The sequence below is a fragment of the Rhinopithecus roxellana genome, chromosome 7, assembly GCF_007565055.1.
Source record: "Rhinopithecus roxellana isolate Shanxi Qingling chromosome 7, ASM756505v1, whole genome shotgun sequence".
NCBI classification, from domain to species: Eukaryota; Metazoa; Chordata; class Mammalia; order Primates; family Cercopithecidae; genus Rhinopithecus; species Rhinopithecus roxellana.
This window is the reverse complement of record NC_044555.1, coordinates 21,674,647-21,688,908: the sequence shown is the minus strand read 5'-3', so window position 1 is coordinate 21,688,908 and position 14,262 is coordinate 21,674,647. Positions and strand designations below refer to the sequence as shown.

General features: G+C 53.2%; 1 protein-coding gene across 1 annotated transcript in view; it reads right to left on the bottom strand.

Annotated features, from left to right (window-relative positions):
* Positions 1-14,262, bottom strand: part of CCDC22 (coiled-coil domain containing 22) — a 14,937-nt gene extending 675 nt beyond the window's left edge. The window contains exons 1-16 of the mRNA XM_010362614.2: positions 13,974-14,262; positions 12,429-12,606; positions 7,584-7,716; positions 6,746-6,852; positions 6,554-6,620; positions 6,276-6,454; positions 2,924-3,118; positions 2,298-2,360; positions 2,088-2,207; positions 1,549-1,668; positions 1,336-1,452; positions 1,125-1,226; positions 935-1,042; positions 599-694; positions 293-352; positions 136-210 (exon numbers count right to left, since the gene is read on the bottom strand). Of these exons, the coding sequence (XP_010360916.1) occupies positions 136-210; positions 293-352; positions 599-694; positions 935-1,042; positions 1,125-1,226; positions 1,336-1,452; positions 1,549-1,668; positions 2,088-2,207; positions 2,298-2,360; positions 2,924-3,118; positions 6,276-6,454; positions 6,554-6,620; positions 6,746-6,852; positions 7,584-7,716; positions 12,429-12,606; positions 13,974-14,023 (1,770 nt within the window). The 5' untranslated portion in view covers positions 14,024-14,262. The remainder of the gene's footprint in view (positions 1-135; positions 211-292; positions 353-598; positions 695-934; positions 1,043-1,124; positions 1,227-1,335; positions 1,453-1,548; positions 1,669-2,087; positions 2,208-2,297; positions 2,361-2,923; positions 3,119-6,275; positions 6,455-6,553; positions 6,621-6,745; positions 6,853-7,583; positions 7,717-12,428; positions 12,607-13,973) is intronic.

Genomic DNA, 14,262 nt, shown 5'->3' with positions numbered 1-14,262 from the left:
CACAGGCACAGGCACTAAGGGGCAGGGCTGGGTGTCCAGCCATAGGCTGTGTCTGGCTCCATGGCCTCTCTCAGCATAACCTGAGCAACTGTCCCCCCGCCTGCCTTGGCTCCCCACCCTGCCCCCAGGCCTTACCTGCTCCTCGAGGTCTCGAACCTCCCGCATGATGGTGCCTGTGTCCTCAATGGTCTGGATGAGCTGGCTGCAGTTCTGGGGACAACAGGAGCAGAAGGCTTGCACCCAGCCCCACCCACCCCCAGCAGCCCCACCCCAGGCACATGTCTCCCCTCACCTCGTGCAGGGCAGCTAGATACTTATAGGCCTTCCGAACAGCATCGTCCTTCTTGGCATCCTGACCAGACACAGGGACCTCAAAGGTATCAGCGGGCTGCCCTTGACCATCTCCATGCCCTAAGAAGGCCACCCTCTCCCACCACCCCACTAGCTTCATCCTCCATGAAACAAAGCCAGCCCTGGGCATCAGTGCACCTCCAGCCTCACACAGGGCCTGGGTCTGGACCCCAGCCAGCCCATTAGCAGATGCACAAGGCAGCAGCCCAGCCTCACCCCACTCACCCCCGCCCAACCTGCCCCACACCTTGAACACAAGCTCATCAGTCACCGCAAACGTCCGGTCCAGCTTCCCAGATAGGGAGTTGATTTCCTTCTGAAGCTCCCTCGTGTCAGACAAGATCTGGCAGACACCATGGTGGCCATGAGCCCCTGCCTGGGGCAGGCTGGCTGCAGTGGAGGGTCCTCATGTGCACCAGACAGGGACTGTGTCACTGTGTCGGGGTGACTGGGATGGATTGTGTGTGACTATTCTGTGTTAGAGTGTGACTGGACAGCTCTGCCTGAGGGTGTGAGGTCCCTGTGTGGCCACACTATGCCTGACAGCACACATGACCCACCCTCCATGGCCCTGGCAGCGTACCTTGGTGATCTCTTCCTTCTGCTTCCGGATGTTGCCCACGATCTCCAGGATGCGCTGGGTGTAGGCCAGCCGGGACACATCTCTGGGCAGAGTCTCCAGCTCTGACACCTAGGCAGGGACATAGCAGGCACTGCCCCAGGACCTGCCCCCCACCCTTCTAAGCTACCCAGGTCCCTCACACAGGCCTTACCAGCTGCTTATAGACCTCCTCCTTCCTGCGGGCCTCTTCAGCAGCCGCCCGGACACTCTGGTGCAGTTCTTGGATCTCTGCCAGCCGTCGAGAAGATTCCAGCTGCCAGGAGCCCACAGGCAGAAGACAGTGAGCAGAGCACAGGGATGGCCCCCTAGAGAGGGAACGAGTCTTCCCTGGCCTGCCCACAACCCAGTGCCCCACTGCTTACCTCTCTGCAATCCTGCAGCTTTCGGAGGTGGCGGTACTCAGCCAGGAGTGGGACCCGGTGCTTCTCCCACTGACCCGCCAAGTGGATGACCCGCTGGGCACTATTCTCCACCACAAGCTGGTGGGGGGTGGGTATGTGTCACACAGGCTGGGCCCTCCAACCCCGCCCCGCCGCGCCCTGCCTCTCCCCCGCCAGCCACATCCCCAACCCCACCTGCAGCTTGGCAAGGTTGGCAGCCCCATCAGGCAGCAGCTCCACCGTGCGGCTCTTCAGGCGCAGGGCCTGCTCACGCTCCGCTGTGCTGAGCTCGCTCTGCCGGCACTCAGACTCTGCCTGGCCCGCGGACACCCAGTCACATGCCACAGCCCCCATGGAGCTCCACAGATGACTGTACACCCGTGGCCCCCACAGGCCTCTCTGACGGCTCCACACTGGTGCCAAGGACCCCGAGGACCCCCTAATCCCCTGTCCATGCAGACCCGTGGTGCCCCACAGATGCCCACAGACCCTCCGAGGACCCCTCAATCCCCTGCCCATGCAGACCCATGGTGCCCCATAGATGCCCACAGACCCTCACCCCGGCCTGATTCTCACAGCCACCCTCAAGAGGCCCACGGATCCCCAACGGCTCTCAGGAACCCTTCTGCCATGTGCAGACCTCTACAGAGCACCTCTTGTCCCATCTAGTCCCTCACACCCTGAGGCCCTCCTTCTGACCTAGCCCAACATGCAGCCCCTCCCCCGCCCCTCACCTGCACAAAGCTGACGCCCAGGGTTTTCATGTCGGCCTCAACCTCCTCAATGCTGCGGTTCACTCCTTCCAGCTGCTCCCGAAGGGACTCGAGCTCCTGTTCCTGAGCTGCCCATGTGTCCTGGGAGGCCCAGGCCAGTCAGGGTTGGGGTGTCAGGCCCAGTAGACAAGCAAGGGCCTGGGACACCCCCCTCCAACCCACTCTGCTCACCTGTTCAGGCCGCCGGGAGGTGGCTGGCACATCTGACACCTGAGTGGCCTGGGTCTGGGGCTCCTAGGGGAGTGATGAGGGGCATCCTGGTTGTCGGGGAAGGCCCTCCCTCACGTGGCCCAGCCTCAGCCTCCCCTGAGAACTGCCCCCAGTGCAGCATGCATGCCCACTCAAGCACTGATGGCGGCTAGACTGTGACTATGTGGGTAAAGGCACCATCTGCAATCTCAGGCCAGAGTGCTTGCTCATGGAGAAAGCTCCCTGACCCTGACACAGCTCCTACCCACCTGCCCCATCTCTCAAGCCTCAAATGCCTATGAGAAGGATGGGGGGGCCCTCAGAGTGAACATCTTAGGACAGAAGATATGCTCAAAGGAAACTGCCTGAGGAAAGGGGGTGTTGCCCCAAGAACACCCCCACACCCTTGCATGGTTCCCACCTATTCACATTTTCTCAAGTCCCTAAGAAGCTAGGGGACCTCTGGGTACCCATCCCCAGTGGGCAAGGGCCTGTCCAGTGGGAACACAGGAACCTGTGTGTGGATAAAGGTGTGGCGCTGACACAAAAAGCCACCCTCCAAGCCTGCCACATCCAGCCACACATCCCATGTCCTCAGGTGCACCCACCAGATGGAAGGTGAACTTCTCTGAGTGTGTGAAGCGGGAGCCCTTAGGAGCACCAGTCTTGGCCCCAGCACCCCAGGCCTGCAGCAGCTCTCCCAGGTCTCGGGCTTGTATGGGGGCCCCAAGCAGGCTCCAGCTTTGGCGCAGATGCTCAGTCAGTTGCTTCTGCAGCCGCTGCCGCTGAGCCCGTGTGTCCTCCTGGGGAGAAAAGGCGGGGGAAGCAGAAGGATATAGGGGCCCACCTAGCACCCAAGGCCCTGCCTCCTCCAAGGACCCCCTGACAAGAGTATACAAACAAGTCATCCCCACCCACCCTCCAGCCTTCCCACTAAGGCAGGCCCTGCTCTGCTCTACTGCTCCACCAGCCTGGGATCTCCTTGAGGAAAGGGGTCTCCTCTTGCTCACAGACATACTTCTCTCCACCCACTAGATCCCCATGCTGGAGAAGAATGTGGGAAGAGAGTGGGGTGAGCCTAGAGCCCCCAAATCCAAAAGAATCATAGACAGGTTATCAGGGGACATGGCAGAGACAGGGAATCAAAGGTACCAGGTACAGAAGGAGGCAGAGAGAGAGAGGCAAGAGAGGGACAAGAACACAGAGTTTTAAGATAACTGGGAAAATCTGATTATGAACTCAGTGTTGGATGGTATTAAGATATCATTGTTGGCCGGGTGCAGTGGCTCATGCCTGTAATCCTAGCCCTTTGAAAGGCCAAGGTAGGCAGATCACCTGAGGTCAGGAGTTCAAGACCAGCCTGGCCAACATGGTGAAACCCCAACTCTACTAAAAATACAAAACTTAGTGCACTCCACCTCCAGGAGGTGGAGGCTGCACTGAAGCGAGATCACACCATTGCACTCCAGCCTGGGCAACAGAGTAAGACTCCGTCTCAAAAAAAAAAAAAAAAAAGAACAAACAAAAACCACAAGATATCATTGTTAACTTCATTAGCCATGAAAATGGTCCAGTGGTTACCTTGAAAACTGAATGTCCTCATGAGTTAAGAGATGTAATCCTAAGTATTTAGAGTTGAAATGACATGATGTCTGGGATTTGCTTTAAAATAATACAGCAACAAAGAAAAATTTGGGAGAGAACAGATGAAGAAAAGTTGGCAAAATGGTACATAGGATTCACCAGAATATTCTCTCTACATTTATGTTTGAAAATTACTATAGATTATAAAAACAGAGACAGATGGCCGGGCGCGGTGGCTCACACCTGTAATCACAACACTTGGGGAGGCTGAGGCAGATGGATCACGAGGTCAAGAGATCGAAACCATCCTGGCCAACGTGGTGAAACCCCGTCTCTACTGAAAATACAAAAATTAGCTGGGCATGGTGGTGCACACCTGTAGTCCTAGCTACTCGGGAGGCTGAGGCAGGAGAATCACTTGAATCTGGGAGGCAGAGGTTGCAGTGGGCCAAGATCGCGCCAATGCACTCCAGCCTGGGCGACAGAGGGAGACTCCATCTCAAAAAAATAAATAAATAAAAATAAATAAATAAAAAAGACACAGAGGTGAAGACAGAGAAAGAGAGGACAGATAAGAAAGTGGACAGACCAGGAGGGGGCCGACACAGGTGGAGAAAAAGAGGGACAGACAGAGATGTGGACACAGAGGAATACCGGACAGATAAAGAGGCAGACAGAAGGAGAGGGGGGCCAAATACAGAGGTGGACAGAGAGGAAGAGGGGACAGATATAAAGGTGGACAGAAGGAAAGGGGTACTGATACTCGGGTGAACAAAGAGGAAGAGGAGCCAGAAATAGAGCAGAATGCAGAGAGGGAGAAAGAGAAGTGAACAGGAGGAAAAGGGGACAGATACAGAAATGGACAGAGGGAGAGGGGTGACAGAGAGGTGGACAGAGAGAAGGAGGGGACAGATGCAGAGGTGGACAGAGGGGAAGAGGGGACAGATACAGAGATGGATAGAGAAGAAGAGGGGACAAAGAGGTGGATAGAGAAGAGGCGGCCGGGCACGGTGGCTCATGCCTGTAATCCCAGCACTTTGGGAGGCCAAGGTGGGTGGATTGCTTCAGGTCAGGAGTTCGAGACCAGCCTGGTCAACATGACAAAACCCCATCTCTACAAAAAATACAAAAATTAGCTGGGCGCGTGCACCTGTAGTCCCAGCTACTCAGATGCCTGAGGTGGAAAGATTGCTTGAACCCGGGAATTCAAGGCTGCCTTGAGCCCTGATCATGCCACTATAGTCTAGCCTGGACGACAGAGCGAGACCCCATCTCAAAAAAAAAGACAAGAAGAGGGGACAGATAAAGAGATGGACAGAAGGGAAGGAGGGACAAATACAGAGGTGGACAGAGAGGAAGAAGGGGCAGATAAAGAAGTGGACAGAGGGAATGGGCAACAGATACAGAGATGGACAGAGGAAAAGGAGAGAGATGAAGAAGTAAACAGAGGCAGAGGGGTGACAGATATATAGGTGGACAGCAAGGAAGGGGACAGATACAGAGGTGGACAGAAGGGGACACAGATACAAAGGTGCCCAGAGAAGAAGAGGGGACAGATAAAGTGGACAGAGAAGGGAGAACAGATAGGTAAACAGAGCAAGAGAGAAATTCAGTACAGAAATGAGGAGACAGGTAAGAAAGAGAAGCAGCAAAAACACAGAACTAGAATAATGGGGACAGGCAGAAATAGTGCAAAAACCTAGAAACCGGAAAAATGAACATCCGTGACAAGTGCAGAAACAGAGAAAGAGTAGGTCTGGGCACGGTGGCTCATGCCTGTAATCCCAACATTTTGGGAGGCCGAGGTGGACAGATCACCTGAGGTCAGGAGTTCGAGACCAGCCTGGCCAACATGGCAAAACCCTGCCTCTACCAAAAATATAAAAATTAGCCAGGTGTGGTGGTGCAAGCCTGTAATCCCAGCTACTTGGGATGCTGAGGCAGGAGAATCGCTTGAACCCGGGAGATGGAGGTTGCAGTGAGCCAAGATCATGCCACTGCACTCCAGCCTGGGTGACAGAGCAAGACTCCAAATGAATGAATGAATGAATGAAGGCAGGTAGCAAATCCGGATTGCTCCGGTTGCCAGGAATCTCACGCACATTATTCAGTCTAACTACTGCCCTGAGAGGAGAGCACTATTACTATCCGATTTTTTAGCACAGGAAACCAAGGCTCTGAGGAGGGATACTGACTTGTCCCAGGTTCTCCTTTTTTCTGACTCCAGTGTTCTTTCAGGTGGGGAGCTGGGTAAGCGCACACAGAGGGGAAACTACGGAAGGGAGGGACAAAGTGGGGAAGGAGAGGAGCACAGGACCAGCAGGAGCATCAGTGAGCAGCAGCCCGGACAGCAGGGAGCCAGGCATCCAGCTGTACCTGGGGTGGGAGGCGGGATGTCCGGGGGACCCAGTCCTCATCCCCTGGCCGGTCCCGGCCCGTCTGCTGGCAGAGCTGCAGGGCATGGTGTTCGAGGAGTGAGGCCACCCTTCCAACAGGCTGAGGCACCTGGGTAGGGACTGGAAGCAGCAGGGGACTCGCCTGGAACTCCCGTGGCTCTGGAGGCAGGAACAGAGTCAGCTGGCCCTGCCGCATGGCAACGCTATGAGGGTCCCCCCCACCTTCCTCCTCACCCCTCCCCACAGCCTCATGCTCACCGCCTCTGGAACTCAATTCGGGCACGACCAGCCTGCTGGCACGGAAAGGCTTCTGGAGGACTGAGCCCTGGTGGGAGAGCAGGCTCAGAACCTCCAGGATGAAGTGGGATGAGGGTCGCCAGGGGTAGGGGGCCAAAACCCTGGGCACCCAGACAGGGACAAGAGAAGATCCACGGGAATCGGGGGTCCCACCTGGAGGTGCTGCAGCTTGGGAGTGCGAAGGAGGGGCGGGACCCAAGGCAGTGCCAGCTGGTCCCGAATTTGGCTCCCGATGGCCCGGAGGAGAATAGCTGAGTCACCTATGGGGGATGGGGAGGAAGTGAATCAGGTGACAATGCTGCAAATCCAAAAGGGCATACCCTAGGAGACCAGCCTCCACTCCTGACCCCCATCCAGAGATACACATCTATCCAGCTTGCGTTCTCACATTCAGTCATTCAACAAACACTGAGCACCCACTCTGTACAGGTCGCTGTTCTAGACACTAGGGCTACTTCGTGGAACAAACTGGATAAAGGTCCCTGCCTTCAGGGAGCCGGCAAGCTAGCAGAGGAAAGAGATCATGAATAGGATTCTGAGTACCATCCAGACTGCAGCCAGGCGGGGATCAGGGCTATGGAGAGGAGGCTAACCTCAAAGAGGTAAGGGAGTGAACCATGAGGATACCTAGGGGAAGGGTAACCACGATACAAAGGTGCAGGGGCAGGAGTGTACTGAGGTGTGTTTGAGAAGGACCCAGGAGGCCTAGGTGGTTAAAGCAGAGTGAGAGAGAGGGAGGGCACAGGGGTTGAGTCAGGGAGGCCCCTCCCAGCACCAATGCACCACTGGGGTCAGCTCAACCTCAGCCCCCTGCCCCCTGCTCTGTAGCCCCTCTCTGATGCCTAATCCTCCTGCCTAGCTCTCCTGAAGGCACATACTGCCATCCCTACTCATCAACCTTTTCACTACCTCTACCTCTCTCAGCCCTACAGCTCCCAGAAGGCCCTCCTCTCCCCTCACCGCCCCCACCCACACCCCAGACACCCAGTACCTGCAGGCTGGTCTGCATCCTCAGAGGCATCGGTGGGCAGACGCTCAGCCAAGAAGAGAAGCAGGTCTCGGAGGTCAGGCTCACTGGGGTAGAGGAAGTTCTGATAGCCAAGCTCCAAGGGATAGCCCAGGTCCTGAGGGTTGGTGGGGGGCCATCAGGAAGCAGGCAGGGTCCTCCTGCCCTGGGAGACTTGGGCCTAGGCTGAAAACGCTCCCACTCTCTCACTAACCACCACCCTCCCAATCTCCCCCGGCTCCCCAAGGCCTCTGGGCCCTGTGGGGAGCCACAGAGCGAAGACAGTCAACGCTACAGAGAACAAGAAACAAGATCAAAGCTCTGGCCTTTCTATGACTCAAAATCCAGAGGCCATAAAAGAAAAGATGGGTACTTTTGAACTCATGAAAAGAAAGAAAATATTTAAAGAAAAATATAATAAGCAAAGTCAAAAAAAAATATTTGGAGCCCATATCATAGGTAAAGAGCAAATCTACCTATTATAGAAAGAGTGCCTAAAAATAAACAGGCCAAAAAGACCAGACGCACAATAGCTCAAAACAAAAGGACTCATAAGAGTTCTGGATGGGGACCGAGGAAGCAGGCCAGGAGAGAAAGAAAGCCTTTTCTCTTTTTTTTTTTTTTTTTGAGACAGGGTCTTGCTCTGTTGCTCAGGCTGGAGTGCAATAGCATGATCTTGGCTCACTGGAATCTCTGCCTCCTGGGCTCAAGTGATCTTCCCACACAGCCTCCCGAGTAGCTGAAATTACAGGTGCACACCACCACACCCGGCTAATTTTTCTATTTTTAGTACAGACAGGGTTTTGCCATGTTGGCCAGGCTGGTCTCAAACTCCTGGGCTCAAGCAATCTGCCCACCTCGGCCTCCCACAGTGCTGGGATTACAGGTAGGAATCACCACACCCAGCCTACGAAAGCCTTTTTCTTCCAGAGTTGCCACTGCTTTAGAACTGCATAGCCTCTGAAAGCAGACTTCCTGGATTCAAACCCAAGCTTTGCCTCTTACCAACTATATAACCTCAGGCAGATCACTTAACCCCTCTGTGCTTCACTTTCTTCATCTGAAAGAGGGTATACCAACAGTACATACAGCAGAAGGTTGTGCTGAGAATTAAATGAGTTAACGCCATGTTATTTACCACAGGGCCTGGCACAGGGTACACTTAGAAGCCATCATTATTCTATACTTAGGAGTATACTGGGTCACAATGCAAGATATATTTATTTTGGAGGCTCAAGGTCAAATAAGTATGAAAACCACTGGCTTTTAAGGTATTTTACTTTGGATTTTTTCTAACATATGCAATCAAAGAGCTGTGACTGATACAGAAACTCATCCCAGGAGTGGGAAAGGTGCCAAAATATGGACGTGGCTAAGGTGCAGAAACTGTTGCCAGGAGCAGGGCATATGAAGAGGAAGATGCCAGAACATGGCAGTGCTGAGATGAAGAGGGGAGCTATAGGGACAGCACACAGCTGGATTAAGAGAACCCCTTTTGCCTGCTGCAGGTAAACCAAGGCTGCTGGGGGCCAGACAACCATACATACCTGTTTTTTATTTTTTTGGAAACAAGAGTCTTGCTCTGTCGCCCAGGCTGGAGTGCAGTGGTGCAATCTCAACTCACTGGAAACTCCGCCTCCTGGGTTCAAGTGATTCTCCTGCCTCAGCCTCCTGAGTAGCTGGGATTACAGGCACGTGCCAGCACACCTGGCTAATTTTTGTATTTTTAGTAGAGATGGGGTTTCGCCATGTTGGCCAGGCTGGTCTCAAACTCCTGACCTCTGGTGATCTGCCCGCCTCCACCTCTCAAAGTGCTGGAATTACAGGCATGAGCCACCATCTCCAGTCTTTTTTTTTTTTTTTTTTTTTTTTTTTTTTTTGGAGATGGGGTTTCACTCTGTCTCCCAGGCTAGAGTGCAGTGGCACAATCACAGCCCACTGCAGCCTGTACTTCCCAGCCTCAAGCAATCCTCCTACCTCAGCCTCCCACATAGCTGGGACCACAGGTGTGTGCCACCATGCCCAGCTATTTTTTTATTTTATTTTTTGTAGAGATGGGGGTCTCACTATGTTGCCCAGGCTGATCTCAAGCTCCTGGGCTCAACTGATCCTCCCACCTAGGACTCCCAAAGTTCTGGGATTACATGCAAGAGCCAACATGCCCAGCCCATATGTACTTCCTGGCCACTGGAAAAGCCATAGTCACTAACCCCCACTAACATCAGTGTAAGCAAAAGCAGGTAAACAAAATCCAAGAGAGACAGCACTGAGAGAAGAGCAGAGAACTGCGGGAAGCCTGAGCCTGTGTACTCTCCTCTGCAAACAGAAGACAAAACTTCCCCCCTATTAAGTGCTAACCTCAAGAATACATACAGTCCTGGGCCAGGGGACAGACTGCCTGCCTCATAAGGCCACCAAGAGCCCCAGAGAGAAGAACGTGACAACTCCTGAGAGCTGGGTGAACCTGAGAGCCAAGGGATGGAGGGAGCTCTGAGACCTGTTGCTAAGAGACAGAGACCGCACAAGCAAGGCCCAAATTTAACAGCTCTAGCCACCCAGTCCCCTACATCTAAATGAAAGTTTTCACGGTAGTTACTCTATCATCCCTCCACCACCATGTACTTCCTGGGTCAGTTCAAAGTGTTTCTATTCACTATGTAGCCACAGGTTCCAGATCAGACCTATCCAGTAATAGTAATCCCATTTATGCAAAGCTTATTATAACCAGCTTTTCACACATTAACTCATGTTTAATCCTCACAGCAACCCTATACGGTAGCTACAATTCTTATACCCATTTTACACATGTAGAAACTTAGCCTCAAAAAGGTTAAGAAAGCCAGGCGCGGTGGCTCACGCCTGTAATCCCAACACTTTGGGAGGCTGAGGTGGGTGGATCACAACAACAGGAGTTCGAGACCAGCCTGGCCAAGATGGTGAAACTCCATCTCCACTAAAAATACAAAAATCTTAGCCGGGCGTGGTGGCAGACGCCTGTAATCCCAGCCACTTGGGAGGCTGAGGCAGGAGAATTGCTTGAACCCGGGAAGTGGAGGAGGTTGCAGTGAGCTGAGATCGCGCCCCGCACTCCAGCCCGGGCAACAGAGCGAGACTCTGCCTCAGAAAAAAAAAAAAAAAAAAGTTAAGAGACTAGCCCAAAGTCACAGAGTGAGTGAGCCAGGGTGGGGGTGGGGGGGGTGGCATTACTTGGAGCTCTTGAATGCAGGCACTGGACTCAGCTCTATACTGGGGAAGCGTGAGTGCTTCATCAGAATGGCTCTTTACCAGGCACAGTGGTACATGCCTGTAGTCCCAACTACTCAGGAGGCCAAGGCAGGAAGATTGCTTGAGGCCAGGAGCTTGAGACTAGCCTGGGCAACATCTCTGCAAAAGCAAGACCCCATCTCTATGAGAAATTTAAAAATTCTCGGGCAGGGTGACATGTGCCTATAGTCCTATCTACTTGTGAGGCAGAGGCACGAGAATCTCTTGAGGCCAGGAGTTCAAGACCAGCCTGGGCAATATAGCAAGACCCTTACCTCTAAAATAATTAAAATATTTTTAAAAAGAAAAGTACTTTATTTATTCTATCACAGAGACATTTTTGGAATTACTGTCAGCAGAGGCAGGATGTGTGGTTCCCACGGAGGTAAGGTAGCAGAGACACCCTTTTAAGTAACCAGCATGACTTCCTTTGGGTAATCATCCTTATCCCAACTCCATGGGATCCTGAAGGAGCGGCTAATCACAGTGTCCTACAGGAATGACCGTGTCGGCCTGTAATCCCAGCACTTTGGGAGGCCAAGGCAGGCAGATCACAAGGTCAGGAGTTCGAGACCAGCCTAGCCAACATAATGAAACCCCGTCTCTACTAAAAATACAAAAATTAGCTGGGCATGGTGGTGCATGCCTGTAGTCCCAGCTACTCAGGAGGCTGAGGCAGGAGAATCGCTTGAACCCAGGAGACGGAGGTTGCAGTGAGCCGAGATCACGTCACTGCACTCCAGCTTGGGTGACAGAGAGATACCTCATATAAAAAAAAAAAAAAAAAAAAAAAGGCTGGGCACAGTGGCTCACTCCTGTAATTCCAGTACTTTGAGAGGCCAAGGCGGGTGGATCATGAGGTCAAGAGATTAACACCATCTTGGCCAACATGGTGAAACCCCGTCTCTACTAAGAACACAAAAATTAGTTGGGCGTGGTGGCGCATACCTGTAGTCCCAGATACTCGGGAGGCTGAGGCAGGAGAATCGCTTGAACCCGGGAGGCGGAGGTTGCAGTGAGCCAAGATCACACCACTGCACTCCAGCTTGGGCGACAAAGCGAGACTCTGTCCCAAAAAAAAAAAAAAAAAAAGGAATGACCATGTCATCCAGACTGGGCCAAAGGAGAGAGTGATTAGTTTAGGAGTATATGACCCCCAGACAGGGTGTTTTCTGGAACTAGGAAACGAATACTATGGGGTGGGGGTGGTGTTTTGCAGCTAAATTTAAAACATAGAAGCCAGGAGCAGCCCAGGTGCAAACTGGATAAACTCATTTGCTCCTCATGACAGCCCTACATTTACCATCTCCATTTCACAAACAGGAAAAGTGGGGCCCAGAGGGTTAGGGTCACACAGTTACAAAGTGGTGGGACTAGGATCTAAACTACTCAGGCAGTTTGACCCTACAGTCAGCAGCCTTAACCACTAATGAAAGCTAAGCCCGCTGGAAAAGTGACAGAGGAAAGGCAAGTGTTGCAGAGGAAAGGCAAGTGTTGCAAAGGAGCTTGGTTACTTTGTAAAAGAGGAAGGAAGAGGATGTGTGCATTGGGAGGAGGGCCACTCACCATGCAGGCCTGAGCCAGGCTCATGGCCAGGCGGAACCGGGCAGACATGGCAAGAGGCAGCAGGGGGCTGAGGCCAGAGCCCACAGCAGGGTTGATCACACGCAGGCAGCGGACCACAGCCTCTACAACCAGCTCAGTGGTGAAGGCGCGCAAGGTCTGCACATCTGGAGGAACTGCCCTGAAGAAGAAGGGGACCGGCTTGATCAGGGGAATAGTTAGGCAAGAGGGATCAGGCTGAGCCCTGCAGCCTTTTGGAAACACTACTACCAGGGTAGAGGCAGGGAGGATGCCTACAGTTCAGACAGATCCTGGATGTTGGTGACTGTGACTTCCATTTGGAAAACCAGGAACTAGGGAAATTCTCAGGTCCTAAGATCTTGGAGTAGGAGAACGATGGATGGAAGAGAACTAAGTTTAGAAAAATATCAAAATTTGGGGGTCTGGGAAGGTTAAAGGGTCCAGGTGGCACAATCTCTGGGTTTCTCGGTTCCCAGACAGCATGTTCTTTGCATACGTATTGAGCTGCTAGAGTTTTGAGAAGACTAGATTTTAGGAGGCTGCTGTTTTCAGAAGTTCCAAATGTCAGGATCCCTGGGTATAAAGATCCCTGAATATCAAGACCACCTAGTTTCAAGCAATACAAAAATCAGACTCCCTAGATGTTGGCATCCTGGGTTTTTAGGGTCCCTGAACGGAGGAGTCTTCGTGCATCAGGGTGACCAAATGCTGATGTCAGATTTTAGAATCCTGGGGTTTTTTGGCTGGGCGCGGTGGCTCACACCTGTAATTCCAGCATTTTGGGAGGTGGAGGCAGGCAGATCACTTGAGGTCAGGAGTTGGAGACCAGCCTGACCAACATGGTGAAACCCTGTCTCTGCTAAAAATACAAAAATTAGCCGGATATGGTGGCACACGCCTGTAATACCAGCTACTTGGGAGGCTGAGGCAGGAGAATCACTTGAACCCAGGAGGCGGAGGCTGCTGTGAGCTGAGATCACACCACTGCACTCCAGCCTAGGAGACAGAGCGAGACTCCATCTCGGAAAAGAAAAAAAAAGAATCCTGGGTGTTTTTTAAGCCCCAGGTGTTTGGGGAACTGGAGTTTGAAGGATCCTAAGTATCCGGTCCAGGGATTTTTTGGAGTCCCCGAGTGCCAGGGTCCTGGGGTTTTATGCTCCCTGGTTCTTAGGGCACAGGGGTCTTAGGGTCTTCACATAACAGGGTCTCAGGGTGTTGATGTTAAGATCCCCAGATTACAGGGTCCCGGGTCTTGAGGTTTCAAGGTTGTAACGTCTCAAGGTGTCTGGGTCCCAGAACTTTGGGTGTACTAAATATCATGGTCAAAGGATTTGGGAGGCCCCTGATGTCGGTGTCAGGGAGGGCAGGGTGTGTGTGTGTGTGTGTTAAGGGGGTGAGGGTCTTAGGATCCTTGAGTTGGAGCCCTGAATGTCAGGGTCCCGGGTTTTAAGGTTCCCGGGAAACGGGGTCCCGGGCTTTAGAGTCCCGGATGTGGGCTTCGGGGGTGGGCGGGGGCGCTGTCCTTACGTGCCGGCCTGGCGCAGGGAATGGATGAGGATTCGGTCCGCCTCCTCCATGGTGGAGCCGTGTCGGAGTCGGGGGCTGGGTCCAGCGCCGGGTCCGAGAAAGTAGGGAGCAGCTGTAGAAACCTTGCCCCGTGCTCGCGGTCCAGAGTGTCACGGGCCGTGTGGAGAGAGTTGGGAAGTGTAGTTCTGTGAGCGAGCACGGCGCATGCCGGATGTGAGGCCTGGGGTATGTGTGCACGGAGGTTGAGCTTGCAATAGCTGCTGGGAGTTGTAGTTCTTCCACCTGCAGT